General features: G+C 36.4%; 1 protein-coding gene across 1 annotated transcript in view; it reads left to right on the forward strand.

The window, feature by feature from the left end:
• Positions 1–7,687, forward strand: part of LOC140144598 (F-box/WD repeat-containing protein 2-like) — a 28,978-nt gene extending 21,291 nt beyond the window's left edge. The window contains exon 7 of the mRNA XM_072166415.1: positions 1,362–7,687. Coding sequence (XP_072022516.1) covers positions 1,362–1,659 — 298 coding nt within the window. The 3' untranslated portion in view covers positions 1,660–7,687. The remainder of the gene's footprint in view (positions 1–1,361) is intronic.
• Positions 7,688–19,138: the final 11,451 nt, after the last annotated feature.

Raw genomic sequence — 19,138 nt, forward strand, 5'->3', positions numbered from 1 at the left:
TTTGGGGTCATCCAAGGTCAAATTGCCATAGATTGTCGCAGGTTCATGAAATTTTGTGGGGATGACCAGTGAAACAAGCTAAAAATGTCAAGGTCATTTTGGGGTCATTCGGGGTCATGTGGGGTCAAATCGCCATAGACTGCTGCAGGTTCATGAAATTTGGTGGGAACAGCCACCTTAGTGAGACAAAAAATGTGAAGGTCATTTTGGGGTCAAGTGAAATTGCACCGGTTAAAATGATGGGCGTCAAAGTGGTTCTGCTTCTCAGCAAAAATTAAATTGCCACTGCGACTGCCACAATGACAAGCCCGTACACAATGACGACCTTATAGCAAATCTTGGGAAATAAGTCCTACAAACAGGGCTTGATACACTTTGAAAAATCTGCACAGCAATTTTTAGGGATAACATCATTTAGGTTATATTTTTATGATATTAGCATATAAGTTTGCATTGTAACAAATTGTTTGTTCATGATAACCACATGCAGTCTGGGCCTGAGACTGTATGCCCAGCTGAAACATTACAAGCCAAATTTAAATCTGTTCTCACCAAATGAGCACATAAAATTCATCATGCCTGGAACTTGTGTGCGTATACATGCTTTAACCTTTAATTCATTATTTTGGAGGAACCGGCTTAACATTGCTATTTTGTTTTGTAGTTTCATTGTCGATATCAAGAGAGAAATCATTGATCTACCTGTAATGTTGAGTGCTAATGACTAAACTGACATTCCTCATGAAGTAATCATGTTATATAATCTGTAACCTGTTTTCGTTGTTGAAAGGGAGTCAATCATGTTGTACCATTGCTCATCACCATTTAACTACCTGTGTCTATGCAGAACGACACAGACTCGCTGTTGTTAATTTTAGCTACCCGAGTGAAGTAAACCATGCAGACGCACCAGACACGAGTTGTTAAACAGTGATGAACAGCGGTGAAACATGATTGAATCCATTTCAACAATGAAACAAGCTAAAGATCATCTAATTCACATTTCATAACGAATGTCAGTTAGTCAGTGCCACTCAACCTTACAAGAAGATTTATGATTTCAGCAATAAAACTACAGAATAAAATGGCAATGTTAAGGTGCTACCTCCAACTGTATTCAACATGTAAAAACATAAGTTCCAGGCATGACAAATTTTACACACTTGCATGTAACGCTTATGCGCATTTCCTTTAACTTGCTTTCGCATAGATACGCTTCTGGAAAAGTGTGAATTCATCACAGATTAACAATGTTTTAGTGCCCGTACAAAGGTATAAGAAGAGTTGTTGAAACAGTGATGAATAATGGTGAAACATGATTGAATTCCTAATTTTAATGTGATTATTTTCTTCTTTTCTAGGTTGATTCCCCACACAGACTACACCAATTTAGTTCTCCTAGGCTACGGTACAACCTTCATGCTCTTCTTAGATCAAAAAAGCCTCAATATCCTCAACACTCAGACACATGAAAGCATTTCCTCATGGCGTCTCCCGACCTATCGTCGCTCCAAGCGGGGTTCTAATTTTGTTGCTGGCAGCATTGAATGGCTGGATGGGTTTGGTTTGGATGAAGAAGAAGGACTTGTGTTTGCTACTAGTATGCCAGATTATAGCTTGCATCTTGTCAGATGGAGGGGTGTGCCCATTAAGAGGTGATACCACATGTGTTAATGTATGTGGCCTATGGACCATATTATTTACTTGGAATATGTCACGACCATGTACAACTCATTCACAACAGTCCACTTAATCTCATTATCTCATGTACAGGATTCTGTACTCCAGTATATCAATTCCAAGTTATCTGTGACCTAGTGTAACAGTGCATAGTATGAAAGCATGATGCATTACCAATATTGCTGAACATGGTAAAGATCTTAAGCTTTATTTATATACATGTATACACATATTGTGTGATGATGACATCAGTTAGATTTCAATCACCCATCCGTAGGTACTAAAATACAAGTGTCTGTACTATTATATAAATTCATTACTCATTTCATCATGTTTTCTCCAGAATGAACCAGACTTGTCAAGTGATAGTCTGCTGGTAAAAACCCAGTACATATGTAAATAAGCAACACATACAGATATTATGTAACACATGAAAATATTTCTGTCATGTCATTCACGGATACCAAGGCTCCTGCTAAGGCATCCGTGCATCCAGGACATGATTTTCTTGCATCAATGCACTGCGTCGGTATGGACGCAAGTGAATTTCAAAACACAATCAAGCTAGTTTAAGCTTACTCAATTATTTCCCATGAAATAAAATTGCCAAATCTCCATCGTGCATAAATAAATATTAAATTAGCAACATAGACCAATCAGTAAACAAGTTAGCATTATTGACCTTATTTTGCGACAACTTCCAGGTCAAGAACGTCAATGGAAATTCTCATGGTAGGACGACATGTGAATCACTTATTCTTAAAGGGGAAAATTGGTTAGACAGTCTGAAGAATAGAGTCCACTGTCATGCATGTTTAATGTGTCATATCACTTCCACCAATTACAAAATATAAACAAAGCCAACGCGAATTGACAACTGAAGGACAAAAGTATACATACACACTGGTCTAGTAGCCTTGGTCTTGGGACATATGACATACCACAAGTCCACAATTAAGTACATCTATTAAAAGGCAGTAAAATGTTACTCCTGTTGACAGATGTGTCAATTCCCCTTTATGCTCAAAACATGAGAGCAAAAATTCAAATTTCTTAATTATTGTACAGTGTCAGCAAGTTAAATTTCACATAATTTGTTACAGAGGATTATATGTACATAAATCTTAAAAATCTCATCAGGAAAATGGAAGGAAATATCAAATATTTGCATCAAACTGAAACTGGCAATCAGGAGCCCTGTAAAATGGCATTGCTTGTTGCGCAACACATCAACATACATGTATGTACTGACGCACAAAAAAATTTGTGGGAGGTGCATTTCATGACCAGGTTTTACTTTTGAAGGCTAGCGGGAGCCCTGCGGATACTATATTACCTGACATGAAATAATACTATTTCCTGGATATTTCACTGGGACAGAGTAAAAGAGTACTATTGACTGGTGAAGACGTCACAGCCGGTCATTAGCACTTTTTATAGTAACTCTTTACCCTGCATTGCATATCAGCATCTTGCTTAGGCATTGTCAAAACGGACGGTGATTCTAGCAGCAAATCTTAGTCTGTAATTTATATTTAAAGGAGGTCGCAATTCCATTTTAGATTTGGAATTAATCAAGGATAACCTTCAGATTCAGTGAGTAAAAACTTCTTTTTCATTGAGCTCTGTAACAATAGGCACAGGCCTTGCATGCCTGTGCCATGATCGACCATGACCTAGCCTAGCCTTAGCTATAAGCTTATTAAATTGTAGGCCTAAGCTTATGATGACAGGATTCAGAAACATCTTTATGTGTTATATTTAAAACAAATATCAACTGCTCTTTATTTATGAAATGGTGCTCATGTGAAAATAGTAGGTCTACTGTACAGTCCACAGTCATTTTGGGTAGTTCTTTTGCACCATTACCCTCATATGAGCAGTCAATATTTGTATGCTGTATTTTTACTTGGGATGGGGGCATTCCAGGTGAAATCCATACACCCCCTATGGAAGACATGACCTTAATCTCTCACACAGGGGGTGTAGATTTCTCTACATCTACAAAATACTCAATATCGTTGCTAAAAGCAATATCATTTCAAAAGAGGTCAGCCATTCAGATAACCCCATTTGAAATTCACACTCCCTATGTGGAAGATTAAGGGAATGTCATCCATATGGGGTGTATATGTTCAACTGGAATAGCACACTGCAGGTGTTTTGAATTAGTCTGCTTCCAAAATGAATATGTGAGTCCCACAATCTGCCCCATGGGGGCCAAAGGAGATACCAGGAGCTATCATTTACTAAAAAAACCCAAAGGTCTAGCATACTTGGTTCTTAAGTTATGAAGTTTTTTGATGTAGATTTTCTTATGTATTTCATTGTTTTTTTACCCATATTTTTACCTTTATCTCAGTTTCAAATTTGCCGCCTTTAGCCCCCATGGACCAGATCGTGTCACATATGAAGTATCAACAAATTAATATCATCACATGTACTGTTTGTGAATTAGCATGTTCTCAAAGTCAAACAATGTATATACATGTGTGTAATTAATTAATTTCCAAATCAGATACTCTTTGTACATGGGGCATACATATATCGTGGTATGTAGCATTTGAACACAACCCTGCTCTCTCACATGTCAATTGCTGTCTGTCTGTCATCAGGCAGGGCTGTCAAATGGCAATGGGACACTCACATATATTCTAGCAAAGTTGCCAAAGTAGTAAAATGGCACGAATCATCAAAACTACAAATATTACATGAAAATAACCAATAATGGTGTAAAATGGCACACCAAGTGGCTGCATTTCAACTTTCATTTTGGAAATTTTTTCACTGCTGAGGATTTTTCCACCCCCCTCAGTCTACACAAGTGATGAGCGGTGCTGATGCGTCAAATACAAATATTTAATCAACTTGTGTCATTTTGTACAATATCTGTTGCAAAGCAATTCTGAAAAGATGACAGCCCTGCATGAGTTTGTTTAGCTTATAATTGGTGAAAATAATTATAGACTCTTAACATTGTGTATTGATATAGGATGGGATGAATGCAGTTGAGTGAAGCACTTTAAATGCTAGTTGCGTTTATTTTAATTCATGTGAGTATAAGTTGGTACTTTATTGATGCACAAAGTAGCAAAACCCAAATAATTTTGACCAATTATAAGCCATACAAAGTCTAGACTGGTGCACACCGGTTCTTGTGGTGAGCTTGTAGTAGTGACACAGCCTCTACTCATGAAGCTTGTATTCATTTCATCAGTATGTATCAAGTATTTATTGACTCATTGTATTACAACTCACTCTTAAACATAAATAGATGCAGGTGAAAAAAAAGACAAAAATATCTACAATACTAATTCTACCAATTTGCATATGACCTGTTGACCTGAGCGAGAAGATGGACTCAATTCAGCCCATGTGTACTTTATATCCCTGGTGTAACATAATAGAAAATCATGTAGAAAAAAGTATACCTCTGGCATGTTTTGGCACTGAATGAATGGCATTGTTTGCTCATGTAAGACTATGTTTTTGGTACAATTGCATGATATACAGGTTTGCGACTGAAACTGTTGACTACAACATACACTCACAAAATTTCAACATTTCTTTGCAGTCAATCATGTTTGGAGAGTTTATCTACATAGTCTAGGAGAGTGCATGTAGTGGTCACAGAGTACCAAGGGGCACTCCTTCCTTCCTTCCAATTTTGCTCATAATGTCCGGATCACATCCTGATCCGATTGCGACAGTCACTGCTGTTGGGCGAAATGATTTTGCTGTGAATCGGCGATTTCCCATGCAGGCCAGCAAACTTAATGGCATATTAAGTTCTGTATCTGTTCCCAGGCGGCGGATGACATGATCGAGCCGGCAACTTGTGAAACCGCCCGGCCGTATGGCATTTTCCAATATAATCGGTTAGTTTTGTGGGGTTCATTATCGAACCCCAACGGTTTTAGCTTGTATTTATATTATTTATCAACATAGGCCTATTTGTTTGTGATATTGTAAGCATTTTAAAATTTCAAAATTAGCCCATTCAATTACACGGTTGACGATGAAAATTTACTGAATTTAGAGAATGCAATGCGGCCACCACCTGTCTGTTCCCTCAGAGATTGTTCCATATTATGGTGACTAATAAAGTGTCACAAATAGCTCACACAATAGAGTACCGAAGTGTGACGTCATAAAATTTTCTTTTTTGCATTTCAGCATTTTCATGACCATATTTCAGTAGAACATGATGAAAAACATCCACAGTCCAAATTTGGTGGGAATCGGATCATGAGGGCCCGAGATATGGCAGCATGAATACCTAATTAGCCCCATTGTAAATTGGCCTGGTTCATAACTGTTTGAAACCAGGCCAATTTACACTGATTTCAATGGGGCTAATTAGGACTTCCAAAAAGTAGACCCTTTTCAAAATAAAAGTGCCCTTGCACAAGTTGACCTTCCCCCCACCCTGAAATTGCCCTTTGTTGGACCTTGTGAATGCCAAATAATTGCATTCTGTCCATTTTTCTCACTTTCGGACTTTTATTCGTAAGTTGAATTAAAGAATATATATATTAATCATTATATTAATCATGCTTTGTTTAAAAAGTAGCATGTCATATGCAAGCAACAAAAACGTGGGTCTCATTTACAGAGTATCCCAAATTCCTCTTATAAATTGAATCACATTTGCTGAAGAATCAAAAATCTTATCATGTGACTGCGGCAAGACTCAATTGTGTCTAATGGTAAACAGGCCAGGAGGCACATGTCAGCACATGCAAAAGTCTGCTGACAATTGAAGTTAATTGATTCAAGTCAGGATAACAAGAAAATAATGCTATTTATGGTTGCTTCAATTCAAGAGTAGTTTGGTATTACAGTACAAACTGTATGTGCAGCTGTGCAGCAAGGCTATCCATGACATAATGATTTATGTGTGATGCTTAGAAAGGGACCCTTCCAATGGCCTAGGCATAACAGCCCTTTTAAAGTTTCAGTTACTCTATGGTTTCCAAATATTTATATAATATTGAATGGCTTATTTTCGTGTGATACAAGAATATATTGCACGAGATAGAAAAATATTGCACGAGTCGCAAATAAGCCATTCAATATTATTATTATTATTTATATCAGGCTTTTGCTATGTGGTAAAATGAAAATTTAAGCTTTACCTAGCCACCGGGTTTAACCAATGTGTATTGTAATGTAAGCTTACCTTTTGACCTTGTTTTCTGCTCTTTACTCTCCAAAGACAATTTCGGAATAATAGGCCTAGGTTTGTTTGTAGATGTGGATTATATTTCCTAAGGTTATCATCATCCAGAATTGCCGCAAATTAAGTTTGTGATTTTACTTGTTTAAATACAGTACTGAAATCTCCTGTGAGCCGTTATGGTGTCTGTATTGTTGTGCTGTTGTATCATGACGAGTGTTGGTGCTGTCCTATGGTAACGTGCGACGCGTACGAGATACGCGTACAATATTAAAAAAATATTGTATTGCATCCGGGTATTTTGCAAATATTCTACAATATACAGTTTTATTGTATCGCTCAAAAGCCTGATATAAATAATAAATAAATATATTATACTTTAACAAATTCAAAAATATGAGATATCATTTTTTACCATATTTTGATTCATCTTTGGTATTTAGTAGCTAGGTTATGACTCCTATAGTATGTTTTTCAATTGTGAACAAAGGTAACAAATCTTACAATGTATATTCAAATTGGTTTCAGTTTTCTTGTTTGGTTTTATCACTGTATTGGTGTATAGTGTTGTAGTTCACATACATGTAATATTGAAGTCTGTATTCATGGATCTTGTACTAAAATGGGTTATTCCAGTTGAAAGATATATGACCTTAATCTCCCACACAGGGGGTGTGAAGATTTCAAATGGAGTCACCATCGAGCTAACCCTATTTGAAATTCACACTCCCTGTATGGAAGATTAAGGTCATGTCTTCTTTAAAGGGTGTATGGATTTCAACTGGAATAACCTCCTTTGATCTCAACTTTCTACTTTGCCTCTGTTACCATTGGACATTGTTAGACACAAAAAATATAAAGTTTGTCTCAGAGTTTTTTTGTGCATTTTTTAAGGTTTTTGCTTTTTTACCTTTTTTAGTCATCAGAAAAAAGTAAAAGAAATCTGTCTCTAAGTAGGTCCATAAATGTAATAAAGAATTTGAACGACTATTTCACATAGCTTTTTTCAACCAAATGTTTTTTTTTTTTCATTTTCTTTGTTCTTCTTTTTCTGGTATTATAAATTACATACATGTGATGTGATGTCTTCAAATTGCTTTTACTAAAAGAGCATACTGTAAGCATACATCATGTTGTCATGCAGTGCACGTGCACCTGATAGGCCGATAGCTTGCGACAGTGTATAGAGTACACATACTGAAACATTAAGTGGGGGGATGAGGCTGTCAATCGGGTCACCTACCTTTAAAACTGTATTACTTATTGCTCTGCATATTGGACAAATCAGCTGTGCACTTGTGCTCAAAGTTGGTATTTGGCGCCCCTGCAGGATTTGTGCATTAGACACATCAACATCTCAGCACACATGTATTGATTGGCCAATTTCTCTCTCTCTCTCTCAACAAGTAATAATTAATTATGCAGAATTATGCCGATTTTAACATTATTACTTCATCTTGTTAATGCAATTTTTTTCAAGGATAGATATTATCCAATTATACAACTGTAAACCAGTTTTCATAATTTGAGTAATCTGGACAGCAAGCCTGGATCCAGGTAGGTGCAGACATAGAAATCTATGGAGCTGCAAGAAAATGAATTGGTATCACTAAATTGAAAGTATTTTTTAGTATCTACCACGAATTAATGAATGGTGTTTTTGATATGCTAAAAAAACATTGCTGTAGGATGTGATTCAGAAAGGTGTAGCCCTGCAATGTAACCTTTGAGCTTTAGGAATACAGTCCAGGTCCAGGGCAATCAATTCATCAGTACTTGTTATAAATCTAGGAATAAAACAATGATAAATTGGATTTATTACAAACTGAAAATTGGGGACAAGCACTTGAACGGTCTTGGTGGTTCTTTACTGCAGAGCCACATTGTAATGGATGTCAGTCTGGTCTGAAAAGTGTAGGAGATCTTGGGGTTAAAATGTTTTTACAATCAATGCGTTAGATGTTTGTTTGGGGCTGTGAATTTAATAAGAAGTATACCCGGTAGTGTAGTATACTGCGCCAAAAAAGTATCCTTACACTTGAAAAAATAATCACAATTTCAAAACTGAACCATATTGGAGTATATTTGTTTTTTTCAATAGACGCGCTATTTAATCCTGCACATTATGATACCACATTGAATCCAATGTGACCTCAAGACGTAAAGTTACAAGCAATTGAATAGATGAAGGTCTAGTTTTAAAAGTGACAAACTGGCCTATACAAGGCGCAAAAAGTTTCCTACAAGCGCAACAAAGAGACAACACAGTTTCTTTAATGAAGCGTTATTAAAAGCAGTTTTTATTTCAGTATTTACTTCTCTGTACTTTTCATAATTTTATTTGTCAGCTCTTTTGTTTCAGTTTTCTTTTGTTCGTTTTGTTTTCAATTAAAGGCACACACAAATTAGCCATTCACCACTCAAACCAGATGTCTAGTCTGTGGAGTTTTGAATAGGCCAGTTTGTCACTTTTAAAACTGGACCTTCGTCTAATCAAATGCTTGTAACTTTGCTTCATTGGATTCAATGTGGTGTCATAATATACCGGATTAGATAGTGCATTTATTAAAAAACAAAGTTACCCCGATATGGTTCAGTTTTGAAATTATGATTATTTTCCAAGTGTCTGGCGCAGTATACATGTACACAACAGTGCATTCTTAGTCAGTGGGAGTGGTCTAGTTCGTAGACACATTTCTGATTGGACAATCGCATGATTTCGGGTGCCGTCTATCAGGCCGTAGACGACCCCACGTCATCATGCGTCTTGATAATCGTAACTGCACGCGTGTAGAGTGTTGCGTATGTATCGCGCTGGATGCGTGAGACTAGTGCGGAATCTGCGAGCAGCGCTAGCAGTACTACGCAACAGAATACGTGAAGTTGTAAACAAGTTTCGTTCATTTTATAATGAGGGGAATTTTATGACGGTAACTTAGTTTTTGCTTTAAAAATTGTTTATAGTTATTAAAATAATATTTAACTGACTAAGAATGAGAATAAACGATAGGAATTTTTATTTTGCCTATCCTCTACCTATGATAGACGCCAGGCAGGTCCAATATTTTTATCGTCGGCATCCACTACTCAAAATATTGGACCTGCCTGTCGTCTATCACACGGTAGAGGATAGGCAAAATAAAAATTCCTATCGTTTATTCTCTAACTCTATGGCATGCACTATTATACTATAGCAATTCAAGCCTGTTTGTTTTTCAAACGACGCACGGTACTGACTAACAAAACACATAGCCCCGGCACATGCATGTAGCAAGTTTGGGTAACCATCATCACGCTTTCTAGGCCTCTGTAACCAAACTTTTTTTTCTTCCTAGTATGGAGTGAGGTATTTGTTTTCAAAAATAAGTTTGGTATCAATATCCTATGTATAAATGCTTTTAAAGTGACCAGTTGGTAAGTTTCTTACCTAATGACACGAATGAGTCAACTTGTAGGGCAATTAACATTGCATTAATTAGTCATCTTTTAAAAATCAGGCCTGGGATTATTAAAGCATATCATATTACTACTGTCAGTAATATAATCATTAAGCAATTATACACAATGTACATTGTACAGTTCTATTTAAACATCAGTGATATCTTTTCAATTTTATGAAGAGGTGAATTAAAACTCGTAATATGACATCAATGTTGTCTTGTGTGTTTTCTTGATTAATCATTGTTCAAAGTCGCATAGCTATCTTTAGGTTAGTATAACTATGTTGCATTTATAAAAGGATAATATTAAATTAACAAGTCTCCAGAATGCACTGTAAAGGCCTCCTAACACATCCATTATAAATGTGCATATAGCTTCAGAAGTATTAATCGTATTCACAATATTTTAACATTGAAAGAAAGATGGTTTATCAACGCACATTGTGATATCCCATTTGTCCACTGTTGTACATCAATATTATTATTAACGACACGGTACAGGGTCTTAGCTAGGGTTTTGCCAGTACCCATCATTTTCACTCAAACTGCTTTCCCCAATTTTGACCCTTAAATACAAAACCAGACCTGTGCCCCTTCCAGGGGGTACCGTGATATATATTTAAATATAAGGTGGTTCAAACCCCTAATGCTTGAAAGGTAATGAACATGTTTTGAGGGAGGAGTGGCGAACCTTAATGTTTTGCTATGCACAAAACACCAAAAATGGGTCTATTTCCACCACAAGGTGGCATCGACATCTTTTTTGAAAAAAGCGATATTTTTTTGGAAGGTAACACCTTATAGAGGACATTAATAGCCACATCCATAAATGTTTAGCATTGATTATTTTGTTGGTTGACATGGAAGTTGAAAATGAATGGTGAAATCAAGTCTCAATTAATGTTTGGTGTAAGAAAAGTTGTGTTTTATGCCTTATCATGGTTTGTCTTCTGCAGGAGGATATTGAAAGATTTCAAGAGCCTGTTATTATCTACACTAAGCCAAAAAAGAAACTTATAATGTTTCACAAGGTCATATCTTAAAATCCACTCCATAAAAATGAACAAAAATTGCACACAGAATTACTTCAATACTCTACTCTAAACACTGTCAGTAACCAAACAGTTATCCAACTGACACAACAGCAAAATGCACTGACATGCAACACCTTCCTGTACCACATTCACAGCGCAACAGATTTCTTTGGCTGGGTTCCAATTATTCGCCTGTACATGAACAAAAATTACACACAGGATTACTTCAATACTCTACTCTAAACACATGTCAGTAACCAAGCAGTTGTCCAACTGACACAACAGTAAAATGCACTGACACGGAACAGCTTCCGGGATCACATTCACAGGCGAATAATTGGAACTCAGCCAAAGAACTCTGTTGCGCTGTGAATGTGGTCCAAGAAGGTGTTGCATGTCAGTGCATTTTGCTGTTGTGTCAGTTGGACAACTGCATAGTTACTGACATGTGTTTAGAGTCGAGTATTGAGGCAATCTTGTGTGTAATTTTGGTTAATTTTGATAGAGAGTATTTTAAGTTATGACCTTGTGAAAAATTATTTGGCTTAGTGTATAAGCCATTTAGGGTAGCTTTTGCATGTACTGTATCATTTAGGAGTATAAAGTTGATTGTGTGTGATACAGTTGTGTTTGGATGCGGATGGGTTTGTAGCTCTTGCCTGAGGGTGTCACGGGGCATACAAGCTGTAGCAAAATGATTGATTATAGGTTAATGAACGTGTATTACTTATTGGGAGAGAAATTAGACAAAATAATGCATGCGCGCTGATGTTGATGCGTCTAATGCACGAGCCCCGAAGGGGGGATTGCATTAGACGCATCAACAATAAGTAATACAAGTTTATTAATCTATTTCATACACTAGAAGAAAAAAACGCGTCATTTTTACTTTTTTTTATATAACAAATTATCACTAAAAATGTTGGAAAACAACCAAATATAAATGCATCAACCCGCCCGAAAAATGAACCAATCCTATGCGACGCGAACGCGCGCGAAACACTGCGTAGTACGCGGAGTGCACAATATACACAATCAATGCATGTTTCATACTTTTCTAACAGCTTTTCTGATTGGCTGCTTAGATATAGATATAGGAGTGTATGAATACACATTAGTTTTCATTGATTATTGAACATAAGATCCAAACTATTTGTAGATTAATTGTATAACATGTCATAAACTATACATTGTGAACATTTCAAGAGTGTCCAGTGTTGCATTTGGAAGAGGCAGACATTTCAATAAACATAAACATTTATGTGTACCAATCATTTTGTTACAGCCTGTACACCCCACATCACATGACATTTATGTGTACCCCTGGGGTGGTGAATTATAGGGGGGGGGCAAAGATTTTTTGGCAGGCCAAAGGGAGGCAAGCATTTTTGGCAGGTCAAAGGGGGGGGTCAAGCAATTTTGGCAGGTCGAAAGGGGAGGGGCAAGCGATTTTTTGGCACATATATTTTGGGTACCGTTTCTATATTTACACCTTAAAAAGGTATAGGAAAACATTAGGAACACTTTCAAATATATGCTAAAATTTCCTGCTCACTGTGCTCGCAGCGTAGACAAATCCAATTTCACACATTCCTAAACCTCAATGGCAGCCATAGCTGGGTCCCCATTGCCTCCATCTCACCTAAAATTATGAAATGATGCGGCCTTGCAGGGTATTTTAAACTGCATTCTATCACCCGTCTTAAGCGTAGACAAAAGAATGATGACAGTTTACAACACAAAAGAATCTAACATCAAATTTTAAGCGGCTTTAATCCACCCAATTGGGCAGTCACAACACCATTTTGGTGCTGCGGGGGACCCAGTAATGGCCGACCAAATCCTGACCATGACTTGGCTCGTTGGATTCGTCTATATGATAAGACAATTTAAGGTTTTAAAATCAGGATCCCTAAAATCTTAGTATAAATGAGGGGCAAAGATTTTTTTTTTGCACATCAAGAGGGGGGTAAATGTTTTTTGGCACATCAAAATGGAAGGAAAAGATTTTTTGGCATGGCCAAAGGGGGCCAAGCGATTTTTGGCAGACCACTTTGAGAATTCACCACCCCGGGGGTACACATAATTATTGCACAGCCCCTTTTTCACGGAGGAGCCTAGTCCCATAAGTCTCTTCATGCCTGTATCAGGCATGAACCTTTACATTTACTTCAAAACAATTCAATAACAACAAGTTCGAAAACTATTACAAGTGATGAGAGTATTTTAATACTATTTAAAATTCTTTTATTGCACATACTTGAAAGAATACAGGCCTATGAACGAGATTTAAAACTGGACACTGCCTACAAGTCACAGGCAGTGCATCTTAACCCACCTGTGATAGGCAAAATACATACACCCCATATGCAGTGGCGGCACCACGGGTGGCATGAGGGGGCAAATGCCCACCCAGTAAGAACTCTTGTCCCCCCTGTTGCCCCCCCCCAGTAAAAATCCAAAATTACGAAAATTTCACCTTTTGCAGTAATTTTTTGATTTTGCCCCCCCTCTGAAATTCACTTTTCCCCTCAATGCCCCCGGAAAAAAATTCCTGGCGCCGCCACTGCCCATCCCATATGGAAGACATGATCATATATAATCTCCCACACAGGGAGTGTAGATCTCAAATGGGGTTGCCCATTCATACACTCTGTGTGGAAGATTAAGGCCATGTCTTCCATACAGGTGTATTGATTTTAACTGAATTTTCAAAAACACTTAACCTGGCCTGTACCAATATAAGACCTAATAATCTTTGTAGATCCACTGGTAGCTTTTTATCCCAGCCCCCAACTCAACACAAAAGTTGACAACCATGAGAGTTACCAAATCTTTCAAAAACCCCCTTTTGCAATGATTTTTCATTAAATTTACCCCCCTTTTTCATGCAAAATCGAGGACAAAATTTGGCCAAAAACAACCCCTTTTTGTGATTTTCAATGACTAGAATTTCAAACACCCCTTATCAATGACACTAAATATTGACATAAAATTTCTAGATTTTCCCAAGTACCCCTTTTATCCAAATTTCACGGAGAGTGCAAATTAAATACCCCAATTTTGCTGATTTCACTGTCAAATTTCACGGACAGTGCATATTAAATACCCCCTATTTTGCCAATTTCGAGGTCCTTGCTACTGGTAAAAAAATAACCCCTTTTCCGCGCAATTTGGTAACTCTCATGGTTGTCAAATTTTGTGTTGAGTTGGGGTGCCGGGCTTTTTATGTTAATTACTGAGTCAAAAGGTTAGTGTGAAAGAAACTTAATGTACAGCCCTGTGAACAGGTAGCTATCTACAGCCCTGTTATTCCACCTGCCTAACTTAAAAGCATTATTGTCGAACAAGTCCCTTGAAAGTCCCTTGAAAGTTGATTGCGAGTTTCCAGCACCGAGTGATGAAGCAACTCATTCATTATTTTTTAACATTAATTATTTGACAAATATCAGACTTTTTAATGTTAACCAACAAAACAACAAAGGCAAGAAAATGTTGGGTCAATATATTATAAACATCTCAAAAAAAGTAACTAACCCCCCTTAAATAACGGCCATTATTCAAAACGGTGCTATTGTATTACAAATCTGTAAAATGCGTTGGAAGCAGAATTTATTTCTGCGCATTTAGACACCTCATTTGATACGATAGCCCAGAAAACAATAAAACACCGGTAAATTTAATGTAGTGAGGTCCAGATTTGAAAGTTGCACTTACACAAATTTTTACAATACAAAAACACTCAGATATCATTACACAGATTTCCTTCCATTACACTGAATGCAAAATCAATAGAATTCACTGCAACTTTCAAATCTTGGGTTACATTGATTTAAATGTATGTTGTGACGTCAATATTTAGTCAATTGCTACAAATGAGGTGTCAAAATGTGCAGAAGTAAATTCTGCTTCCAACGCATTTTACAGATTTGTAATACAATCACCCGGGGGGTTAGTTTTGAGATGTTTACTAGTTATTATAATAATGAACCCTATGCATTGTTTGCAGAGGTATTAGTTTACAATTAAGAGATTGTCAAAAGTAGAAAAAAGTCTGAAATTCTCCAATTCTTCAATAAACTACATGTCAAATAATGAATTATTCTTGCAAAATGACTTTCTGACATGGCATAAAAAGGTGATGCACACAGGCGACAGGAAACTCACAATTAATTTTCAAGTTATAAAATTAACCACAACCAGGCACAAAATACTAAATTTCCCATTATTTTCTTATACGTTTCTTATTCTGAGGACAAAATGTTTCTCCTAATACATTTGTACCAAAATCTTAGACAAAAGAATTTGCTCATATTTCTAGCCTTGCCCACCACACAGGTTGATACCTACACACCAATCAAGACTTTTTTGCGAAACAAGTGACCCCAAAGAATAAGTGGCAGTCACTGCATCCATATCTTACATGCTAATATATTTTAGCTTAGTAGTGTTCAATAAAGAGAGTCCCAACACCAAGTCAACATGAGCCTGTATATACATATAGTTCAATGTTTTTATATACATACATTTTACTTTGCAACAATCAATGGTTGTTCCACGAAATATTTTAGGTCTTTGGGGGGAAAATGTGTATCTTAAATACAAAAGGTCAACATTTTTAAATGATCGTCGGCTTTTCCTCCCAGTTACATACACTTTAAGTACATATCATTTGATTATAAAGTTTACTTCAAGGACAGTTAAAGCCTTAATGTATGATTTCCATCAAATTTTATATTTGTTATTGTATACTCAAAATGCTGAAATAATGCTAGTAATAATAATCGGGAAGGGTTTCTGTCCATTTTGAGCTGAAATAACAAGCTAAAGTGAAAGAAACCCTGCTGGTTATTTTGGCCGTTTAACGCACAGTTCTATAGGAGGACATAATGTCATAATTCTTTGTATTACGTTGAACTTTGCTCTGTTGACCTACAAACACAACAAATTTGGCTGATTCCAATAGGTGCAAGTTGGGACATGTATAAACATTACAAATATGCCAAAAAATCAGGTTTAAAAAAATTTAACCAATTTCATAACTATAAGATCGTACATTATGGCTTTAAATATCAAAAATATTACTTTTTAATCATTTGTCATAAAATTTGTATATCGCAAATTAAAAAAACAAAATCAAACTTATTTGATATCTGGAGGACATCCCTCGTATTCAGAATGCAATTTGATGTGTCTGATGTACTCTCATGTCCCAGAAAAATACTATGAAAAAGTTACTACCTGAGCCCTTAAATATAGGAAGTAACTTTTACTCTTCATGCTGAACAAGTTACATTAAGTAGTACTGATAGTGAATATATAATTTATAAAAATATGTTGGGTGCAAGAACACTAGGCAATAATAGTGTGCATCATATATTAAACATTTCACATTTAATACTAGGAAACAACAAAAAAGGTTTGTCTCAGCTAAAAAGTTTTGTCTAAGCTTCCATTGGCTAAAAACCCACAAAGTGCTACGCATTTTTTTTAGTTAAAAGGCTACGTGGACAAGAATTACATTTTTTATTTAAAACAAAATTCCCCTTATTATTCTGATTATATACGAGGGGGTATCAAAAAGTTTTAGAAATCGCCCAGAAGTGAAAGAGCTATATCAATGAAATTTTGTCAGTGCAATCACTGGTCCTTATGTACATTATGGTCCAAAAATGGTCTCATAGGTATATGTTTACTTTTTTTACAGGTGGCACTAGATGCCAATAACCTACTGCCCCAGTTACTGCGCATTAAACTGCAAGATTGAGAAAATTGAGGCAAGCAGCATTATTAAGATCCTGCTTTTGAAGGGTTGCAGTGCCTAGAAAATTGATGATGAAATGAAAGTTATCTTCGGTGGTGATTGTGATATATGTCACTGTTGCTTTTTGGAAAAGGAATTTTTATTTCATCACCATTTTTTGCACCATAGTGTACATAAGGACCAGTCATTGCACTGACAAAATTTCATTAATATAGCTCTTTCACTTCTGGGCGATTTCTAAAACTTTTTGATACCCCTCGTATATATAAAAGGAATGTGCTAAAAATGCAAATTTGACAACCTCTGCAAGGGGTCAAGCTGAGACAAGATTTTGTTCAGTTATTTCCAATGCATGCACATGGGGAAAATAATTAACCTTTGGATAATATTCATGACTTAAAATATAAATAGTGAGTTCCTATGTAAGCTTCACAGTTGACACTCAGAAGGGCTCTTGCTGTTGTTTTGAGTTAGAGTGTAGAACCATTTTGCACATTTTGATACACAAAGTCAGTGTTCTGAGCAAGTGTTAAATTCGAACAAAGAAATATTATCTATATTTTTTGGCCCTTAGTAACATGTACACAAACTTCCAGTCTGGGAAATTTGAATTAAATTGTTTTAAAAATTTAACCATGGAAAATAACATGCATAAAACAAGTTGTTTTTAGGCAAGCAGTCATGTGATATAGACAGCTGTGTATGACATTGTAGGCACAATAATAAACAGGTGGTTTGAGTTCATCAAATGGAAGTCCATCACCAAAACATTCTTATTCCAAGTTTTGAGTTAAATGAGAAGCAAATCAACACGACAAATTAGAGAATAAATGATAGGAATTTTTTGTTTTTACTATCTCTATTGGTATTACCAAAAATGTATTATGCTCTAGGCATATAATTACAATGCGCTACATACCTCCGCCATGACAAGCGTGTTGCGCAACAACACGGCCACTGCTGTCTATCACCTGATAGACGGCACACATGAACCAACCAAATTTAGCACTTAAGCTAAACCACACTCACCCGCTGACTATTAATGCAGTGTTTGTGATACAATTTGACAAAAATCTCTCTCAATGCTATCATTGATTTCTCTACATAAAGATCAAATCCTACATCTACTTAATTTTATTGGCTAGATTTTTATTAAATAATCTATGAGTAAAATATAAAAGGTATAATCTACAATACCTCTTTGCACAATATAATATAATTGTTGGCCATTTTCAGTGGCAAGCCCAGTCATGATTCTAATAATTCCCTCATAATTGTATAGACCTTTTTCCCTCTTTCCCATCATGCACTATTCCAGGGGGGTATGAGTGTCGCAAACTACATCATCTCCCCGGGGGAGTACAGAGTTAAGTTCATTACATTATGGAATACGGACATTTCGGCTGGTGCCTTCATCACAAAAAGGAATCCCCGATAATCACGATAATGGCGCCGCGATCTCTAATACCTTTCGGGGCAAAAAACAACATTTTATGCCTTATGGACATGGTGTCCTCAGCCAAAAAGTTTCCTGCTATTGAAACCTAACTTTGTATACATTTTATAGACCTAATGATGAAAAACTAACGACGGGACACGCGGTGATATTTTTGTCGGCGTCCGTTTCACTTTTTTTTTTTTCGGAGATGAAAATAAGACGTAAACATAAATCTCTTACACAGATGTTCTGCATCGCTCCGTAACTGCATCACTCGTGTATTCAATAATTACGTAATTAGTAACATCGATGGCTTTACGATAATCCGCATATATGGAATCAGTATGCCCATATTAAGACAAAATAATTGCAAAGGCCTGGCAAAGACCATCGGATGCACACGATCTATGAGGTTGATGAACTACGTCATACCCCCCTGGAATAGTGCATTGTGGGATAGAGGGAAAAAGGTCTATACATGAAAGACATTGTTTGGTCCATTTGGTACATTTTAAACAAAACTAGGTAATTTAAGTCATATTTTCTTATCAACTAAAAAAACCCAAAGTGCATTTTGTGACATAAAGCCTAATCCCGTTTTTT

The sequence above is a fragment of the Amphiura filiformis genome, unplaced genomic scaffold (assembly GCF_039555335.1).
Source record: "Amphiura filiformis unplaced genomic scaffold, Afil_fr2py scaffold_65, whole genome shotgun sequence".
NCBI classification, from domain to species: domain Eukaryota; kingdom Metazoa; phylum Echinodermata; class Ophiuroidea; order Amphilepidida; family Amphiuridae; genus Amphiura; species Amphiura filiformis.